This window comes from Dipodomys ordii, unplaced genomic scaffold (genome assembly GCF_000151885.1).
Source record: "Dipodomys ordii isolate 6190 unplaced genomic scaffold, Dord_2.0 Scaffold1, whole genome shotgun sequence".
Lineage (NCBI taxonomy): Eukaryota > Metazoa > Chordata > Mammalia > Rodentia > Heteromyidae > Dipodomys > Dipodomys ordii.
Genome location: NW_012267217.1, coordinates 62,193,217 through 62,201,762, shown reverse-complemented (window position 1 = coordinate 62,201,762; position 8,546 = coordinate 62,193,217). Strand labels below are relative to the sequence as shown.

At 45.4% G+C, this 8,546-nt stretch overlaps 1 protein-coding gene across 1 annotated transcript in view; it reads right to left on the bottom strand.

Annotated features, from left to right (window-relative positions):
* Positions 1-8,546, bottom strand: part of Armc9 (armadillo repeat containing 9) — a 112,346-nt gene that overhangs the window by 93,579 nt on the left and 10,221 nt on the right. The window contains exons 6-8 of the mRNA XM_013012145.1: positions 6,644-6,736; positions 4,856-4,880; positions 1,569-1,726 (exon numbers count right to left, since the gene is read on the bottom strand). Coding sequence (XP_012867599.1) covers positions 1,569-1,726; positions 4,856-4,880; positions 6,644-6,736 — 276 coding nt within the window. The remainder of the gene's footprint in view (positions 1-1,568; positions 1,727-4,855; positions 4,881-6,643; positions 6,737-8,546) is intronic.

Below are 8,546 nucleotides of genomic sequence, written 5' to 3'. Positions count from 1 at the left end.
TGGTCAGTCATGGGGCTTGAACTCTGGGCTTGGGCGCTGTCCCTCAGCTCTTCAGCTCAAGGCGAGTACTCTACTGCTTGAGCCACAGCACCACTTCCGATTTTTTAGTGGTTTTTAATGGAGATAAGAGTCTCACAGACTTTCCTGCCCGGGCTGGCTTTGAACAATGATCCTCAGATCTCAGCCTCCTGAGTAGCTAGGATTACAGGTGTGAGCCACTGGCGCCCAGCTGTAAAGTTCGTTTTCAACATAGTGTCTTATATGTCTCATTGTTACAATGGATCAACCTGTGTCCTTGTTTCAGAATTTTGTTATTTTCCTTCCCCTCCCCAACTTAGAAAAATGTATATATAAGATGCAGGGCACTGGAATCATGAACCCCAAGATAGAAACACAAGAGATTTTTTCCTTTGTCCCTGTTTTTAATGTACTATGTGATTTTTTTGTTTCTTTGGTATGTTCTTCCCCCATAGTATATAACCCCTGTTGCCACTGTATTTTATTCTGGTGACATAAACATATTTTAAACCACTTCTGTAAGTTGAGGAAGTAAAGGCCCTGGGTAGCCATCACGTGATGGAAAGAGCCTCAGGCTTCAAATCTGAAGGCCTAAATGGGTCCTGTCAGGTTTGCACTTGCATTCCTGACCTGCTGAGACCCCGCTGCCCATCTGCCCGGGTCACAGCGAGGGGAAGGGAGCCACAGGCTCGCCTGCTATAAAACGGGAGGCTGGAAACGCCTGTTGAATGAATGAGAGCCCTCGCAGTAGCCCTGTCCGCTGCTTGATGACTGTCTCCGTCAAGGCCTCCATCGTGGCATTCTCCTTCATGCCTCCTGTCCCTCTCTCTGGCATAAAGTCACAGCCCTCCAGCCTCACCTCAGACCTCATGCGCGCCCTCACACCCAGCTTCAAAGTCTGGTCAGAGGTGCCAGCTGTGTGGAGAAAATGGGCATTCTGGTACACATTAAATGTTTAGGAAAGTAAGTTAGTAACATTTATCAAAATTGTGGTGTCCATACCTGACTTTCGGGGTGCATTCACAGGTATGTGACATACACAAAATGTTCACTACAACTTGTTGTCTTTTGGGGGCCTTAACTAAGTAGGGCTTCACCTAAGGACCTTATACTCCCATTTGGATTTTTTTGTTCAAAGCTGTCACTCTACCCCTTAAACCACACCTCCACTTCTGGCCTTTTGCTGGCTAAGTGGCGGTAAAAGTCTCACAAGCTTTTCTGCCTGGGTTGGCTTCAAACCATAATCCTCAGATCTCAGCCTCCTGAGTAGCTAGGATTACAAGCATGATCCACCAGTACCCAGCTATGCAATGGTTTTTCTTGTTGCCAGATAATTTCCCAGCTGGCAGTAATACAAAGACAAAGACATAGTAGATGATGAGTGAGGCTTGTGGATAAAGTACCACAAGCAGCCCAGTGAGGGCACGAGCTGTCCGTATGGCGGTTCTGTGCACACTGGCTTTGTGAAACAGGGGCTAGCGAGCCACATCCACAGGCCCCCAGCGCTTCTTTTCTCCAACAGAAACATACACAGCTGGGGTGTTCCTTACCATCTTGCCACTAACCGTGGCTTCCAGCGAGTCCACCAGCTCAGCTGTGACTCCGATGAGGTTGTGGTAATCGGCTTGAATCTTATTGTACCGCTTCAGGTACGTCATGGACCGGCGCTCGGCTTCTACCAGCTGCTGGTGCAGCTGCTGCAGTATTTCTAGGAGGGTTACGACGAGAGTTCAGGTGAGAACAGCAGCAGCAAACCCAAGCAACAGCAGCCAACCCCCAAGGTTCCACATGGATCAGACAGTTATCCACTGTAACAATGAACGTGGCACTCTGGGTTTTGAATACTTTCCTGTGTCATACCATGTGAACTTACGAAGTGCCTGTGGCCACTACATGACCTCTTCCTGTGTGTAGGTCAACCGAATCATCAATGGCTTTCCTAACAAGGTCACTTCCCTTGATGGAGTCCCAGACAATTCTGTTTAGTTCTTCTATGGCTAAGATACAAAACTGCTATTTCTTTCTATACTCAGCTCACAGCTCACAGGAGCCAGATCTGTGTCTTCCTCTGTTTTGGCACTGAAGTTTTCTAGGACAATCTCTATCTGCAGGGCAGTTCTTAATTTTAAAGGAAATAAAGGGTACTGAGCAAAGTAAGAATCCAAGATGAGGGAAGGTTCTGTGGTCAATTAGTTAAAGCAGAGAACCACTCCGGCCAGGCCTGGGAAAAAGCACCTGGAAGCACCTGGAAGGTTGCAGTAGCCCTGGACGCTGCAGCCAAACCACCGATCAGAGGAAGGGCAAATCCACACCTGCTGTCTACACGTTGGGGCCAAAACACTATGATTAGGACGATGGCCCCCAAAAATTCATATGTTAAAACCTTTGTCACAAGGGTAGAGCTAAATGGAGTTAGCTCCAGAATGTGCAGCCCATCTCTCCAGGGTTTCCTGGACCATGATAGTACACAGTTCACTCCACCATGTGCTTCCCATCACCACCACCAGAGGCCTCACAGAGGGCCAAAGCACCGACACTACCAATGGGACTGGAACCTCCAGAACCGTGAGCTAAATAAGTCTTTGCTTTATAAAGTAACTGCCTCAGGTATTTCATCATGGTGATGCACAGATGACTAATGCATGAGGCCACCAAGAGCAAAAACAAATATCCAAGCCTTTTTTTCTGACATTACCAACCAACTCTCTCCTTAGTGACAAATCTAAACTATTATTCATTTGTCAATTCCTGGTAAGTGAAGAGTTAAATAAGTTACTAATTCTTCTTTTTTTGGGTCCGGTCGTGGGGCCTGAAACTCTGGGCCTGGGCGCTGTCCCTCAGCTCTTCAGCTCAAGGCTAGCACTCTACCACTTGAGCCACAGCACCACTTCCGGCTTTTTTTTCTTTTTGCTTATGTGGTGCTGAGGAATGGAACCCAGGGCCTCATGCATGCAAGGCAAGCGCTCTACCACTGAGCCACCTTCCCAGCCCATAAGTTACTAATTCTTAAAAAAAAATAAAATTCCACTGAGTGCTGGTGGGTTATCCCTGCAATCCTAGCTACTTAGGAGGCTGAGATCTAAGAATTATGCTTTGAAGACAGCCCAGGCAGTAAAGTCCATGAGACTCTTATCTCTACTAAACTACTTCCAGAAAAGCTGGAGGTGGAACTGTGGCTCAAGTGGTAGAGAACTAGCTTTGAGCAAAACCAGCTCAGGGACAGAGACCAGGCCCTGAGTTCAAGCACTACGACTAGCACACTGGCACACAAAGTTTACCTTTCTAAAAAGCGGCACAAAAAAAAAGGACCCCCCCCCACACACACAATCGCAGACAATTTTGAAATCATCTTTGACAGTATTCTTTAGAAAGGACAAATGTGGCATTTCACAGACCAAATATTTCACTATTGGTAAGAGTTGAGGACTGTGACTTTAGTCCTTCTTGCTTTTACTTATGAAAAGCAAGAAGAACGAGCAGGTGGTACACCCCATAATCCCAGCTATCAGGATGCAACAGAATGAGGATTGAGGTTTGAGGCAAACACAGGAAAATTTAGTGTGAGATCCTATCAGAAAAAGGATATAAAGCACAAGGACATGGGCGTGGCTTGAGCCGTTTAGAGCACTTGCCCAGCAAGCTGGAGATAGGAGTTCAATCTTCAGTAATGAAAAATTTTTAAATGAAATCATGAAGCACACCATATACTCCTTCCAACATAATAAAGCAGTTTCCAAAATGTACTAACAAGGACAGACCAGAAGCAAAGTGCCCCAAATGAGGGCACAAGTAGGCAGTCATTAGTTTTTCTCCTATTCTCTTACTAAAAAGTGGGCAGTTCTGGCAAAATCCATTGCCCATGGCAAAACATCATTTAATACAACCTCCAAACTGGAATTCTTACTTGAATGTATAGAATGGAGGTAGAATGTATAGAATGGACCCTCGCTGCCTGGGTCATGACACTGAGTGGCAGTAGTCATGGCAAGAGGGCCATTACTCAGAAACTCCACCTGCTCCACACCTCAGTTATCTGCTAGTTATCCTATAAAGTGGACCACTGGCTCTGCAGATAACATGACTGCAAAATTCTGTAAATATTTGGGGCTTTTTTTTTTTTTTGTCATTCTGGGTTTGAAATCACTTTCTGGGTAGGTATACTTGCCATGGAGCCATGCTTTCAAGCCTGGTTTTCACTGTTTGGTTGGTTGGTTTTGCTGGTACTGAGGTCTGAACTCATTGCTTAGTGGCACTTTACCACTTAAGCCTTACCTCCAGCCAGATTTTTGCTAATTATTTTGCTAATAGTGTCTCATGGAGTTTACCGTGCAGCCTGGCTTCAAATCATGATCATCTGGATCTCAGCCCTAAGTAGACAAGATTACAGACCTGAGGCTCCAGCACCAGGTTTCACTGGTTATTTTTGATATGGGGGGCAGGAGGGGGGTGTACTAACCTAAACTTCAATCCACCTATTTTGGGCTCCAGTTATTGCTGGGATGGCAAGCATGCACCACTGTGTCCAGCTTCCTTCTATTAAGATGAAATCTCATGGACTTTTCTGCCTAGAACTATGATCCATCCAATCTCAGCCTTCCACATAGCAAAGGATAAAAAGGCCACTGTGCCCAGCTATGCTATGATCTTCTCTGCAGGGACTGGTTGCAAACCATGATCCTCCAGATCTCAGCTTCTCACAAATTTTAGGATTACAGCCATGAACTACAAGTGATACACAGACTCACTAAAGTCTTCATTTGCCAAGTGCAAAAATTCTCTGTCCCTTCTCACAGCTGAAAGCCTGAAATGGCAAAGTTGTTCTTTCAAAATGACTTACCTTTGTTATTTTGTCCATTTTCTTTCTGGGATGAGAAAGAAGTTCAGAAAAACAGGTGTTCAGGATACCAGACATGGTGTGGCTAGTAAGAGAAGGCCCTGCAGCCTGATAAAGGGAGGCTGCTCAGGACAGTTCCCACATTGCTGCGACAGCCAGGACAGGGATTGCCTCAGAACCCGGTCATATCCCTCCTTCTCCACCTCAGTGACCCGTGTGCATTGGCCTTCACTATACCCACAGCCTCTTCTAAAGGCCTCCCACTGCCACCAAATACTCTAACTATGCTAATCTGAACTCATCCCCACCAACATGGTAATCAATCCTCAAGCTTTGTCCCAAGGACACTTAGGCTGAACGAGGACCATGGCTCAGGCTGCAACCCCTGGAGCCAGGTGCATGGCTTCAAACCTCAGCTCCCGTGAGTCTAGACACCTGAGTCTAGAGCCCATCTGAACTATTCTTAATTTTCTTTTCTTTTCCCAGTCCTGGGGCTTGAACTCAGGGCCTGAGCACTGTCCCTGAGTTTCTTTGGCTCAAGACTAGAACTCTCCTACTTGAGCCACAGCTCCACTTCTAGATTTTTCTGCTTATGTGGTACTGATGAATCAAACCCAGGACTTCATGCATGCTAGGCAAGCAGTCTATCACTAAGCCACATTCACATTCCCAGCCCTATTCTTAATTTTCTGGGAACAGCTTTATTGACATGCTGCATGATTTACCTAAAGAGGCTGGGTGCCGGTAGCTAATGCCTATAATCCTAGCTATTGAGGAGGCTGAGATCTGAGGAATGCGGATCAAAGCTAGCCTGGGCAGGAATGTCCATGAGATGCTGATCTCCAATAAACCATCAGAAATCCAAAAGCCATGCTGTGGCCCAAGTGGTAGAGAGAGTACTTGCCTTGAGCTGGAGAGCTCAAGGACAGCACCCAGGGTTCAAGCCCCATGACTGACAAAAAAAAAAAAAAAAGAATATGCAGCTCACTGGTGGAGGGGGTGGGGGAGGGGGATGCTGGAAGGAACAACTCTGATCAAATGCAATAGGCACATAAATAGTTACATTAATTTGCAACCCCCTTGTACAACTATTTGTAGATTTTTCTAAATGGTATATAGGTTGGGTGAAGGGAGTTCAGGCTAGTAATCCTAGCTACTCAGGAAGCTGAGATCTAAGGATCACAGTTCAAAGCCAGGCCAGCCAGGAAAGTCTATAAGACTCTTAACTCCAATTAAACACCAAAGAGCCAGAAGTGGAGCTGTGGCTCAAGGAGTAGCCAGAAGCAAAAAAGTTCAGAGATAGAGCCCAGACCCTGAGTTCGAGCCCCAGGTGTGGCATTTAAAAACAAAAACAAAAATGGTATACAGTTCAGTGATTTCTCAGTATATTCAGAACTATACAATTACTGCTAAGAGAAGTTTTTGTCTTTATTTTTTTCTATTTGAGGGAAGAGGAAGTTGATCCCCAGCACTAAAAAAGAAAAAAAGGGAGGAAAATCTTTATTTGAATGGGAAATTAAATCCATATACCATGGCCCCTAATCTCCAAACTGATTGACTGATCTTCTGCAAAGGGAAAATTCTCCCAAGTTCTTTTCTAAGAAGACAGCTTCCAGGCCTGTGGCATGAAAATAAGACCCTGGCCACATCTCAGACAGCCAGCAGCACAGAAGCCACCCCTCTTAGCCATCCATCCCCCTCGTAAGCACAAGAGCAATGACCTGGCCAGGAGCCGCCCTGACCAGTGCGCTGCCCAACACCAGGGGGGCTCCAAGTGCCTTGAAAGGATACATAGATGGTTAGAAGCTTTGGTGTGTTACTGGCTTTAAAAATTAAAGATAGAAACTTTTCCAGCTTCATCTTTAACTCTGGTGTCCAAGAATCCTGAAGGAAAAAGAATGAATGAATGAAAACACAAACTCTCTAAACATCATCATTGTCCAGGCACAGCTGGTAGAGAAACAGCCCTGCCACTGGCTGACAACAAAGCAAGATAGCATGTTGGGTTGTGAGACATGGAGACAGGTTTCAGGACAGATGATCAATTCATTTACTGAATGAACCCATTTCTAGATTCAAGTGCCCACTGCAGGGGGAAAGACACTTGCACATGATTTGACTATTTCATGGATTTAAACAAGCATGACAAGTCACCCTATTAGGCTGAGTGCCAAAATACCTCAGTATAGTTTAGGCATGTGCAGCACTGGCAGACATAACACAGTTATTGCTACGTTACCAAAAGACCCCATAGAAAGGGAGCTGTGTCCACAGAGTTCTATCTAGACAGGAAGAAAGGACAGATACTGTTTCCTGTCACAAATACCTTGTGGATTATGATATCTTTATGATAGTTTTAGTTTGATTTATCCCTTGAAAATAAATAATAATGTTCATAAAGAAGGAAAAAATGACAGAAATAACTAAAGAAGTGAGGAAAATGATGATCTTTCTTTTTTATTTTTTTGGGGGGGGCGGGGGGTCCGGTCGTGGGGCCTGAACTCTGGGCCTGGGTGCTGTCCCTCAGCTCTTCAGCTCAAGGCCAGCACTCTACCACTTGAGCCACAGCGCCACTTCTGGCTTTTTTTTTTTTTTGCTTATGTGGAGCTGAGGAATCAAACCCAGGGCCTCAGGCATTCAAGGCAAGCGCTCTACCACTGAGCCACCTTCCCAGCCCCTAAGCATTTTGTTTAATCAATAAATACATCTTTTCAAATTAATTGCTTCTGTGAGGAAATTGCTAATGATGGGGACAGTTCTAAAGTATAGTCTCTCTGGCATGAATCTCCCATTTTTTTCCTCAACTGTTCTGATTTCTTCTGTGCTTTTAGCTTTGAGATGAATGTGTCTCATGTCTGATGGGCACTGATCCCACAGAGGAAGTGGGAAGAGCTAGCAGTGCAGGCCTGGCTCTGCTGCACAGTCTGGGAAAAACTCATACTGTTTCTTCCCTGTAGAACACAGATTCTAAAGCAGGTGAGTGGCTGGTCCTTTCCATCATTCAAACTTGCATTTGAAACTCAATGCATGAAGAATGACAATGGATTTCTGTGGCCGGGGAGGCCCACAGCTCACCTCCCATGCCTTCCCTGTGGCCTCCTCTCCTCTGCAGAGCAGTGCATGCAAGGATCCCTTCAGTGTCTTCAACTCTTCACTAGTTAAACTTTACTTAGTCCTTGCGCCACATCAGTCCTCATTCAGAAGTTTTCCAAAAAAACAATCAATTATAAAGCTGGTTGCTGGTGGCTCATGCCTGTAATCCTAGCTATTCAGAAGGCTGAGATATGAGGATCATGGTTCAAAGCCAGTTAACCACCAGAAAAAACAAAAACCCAAACAAACACAGCTATGGTTCAGTGGTAGAGCACTAGCCTTGAGCAAAAAAGCTTAGGGACAGTACCCAAGCCCTAAGTTCAAGCCCCACGACAAAAAATAAATATATAAAAATGCAGGATGCATAACTATTTCTGCATAAAAGAACCCATCACAGTTTTTATAATTTCCTTTTCTTATTACACGATAGAACGGACAGTCTGAAAAAGCAATAACAGCAACTAAGAGACTTGGCGACAATGAAGGTTATCCTTCTTTTTTTTTGGGGGGGGGTCCGGTCGTGGGGCCTGAACTCTGGGCCTGGGTGCTGTCCCTCAGCTCTTCAGCTCAAGGCTAGCGCTCTACCACTTGAGCCACAGTG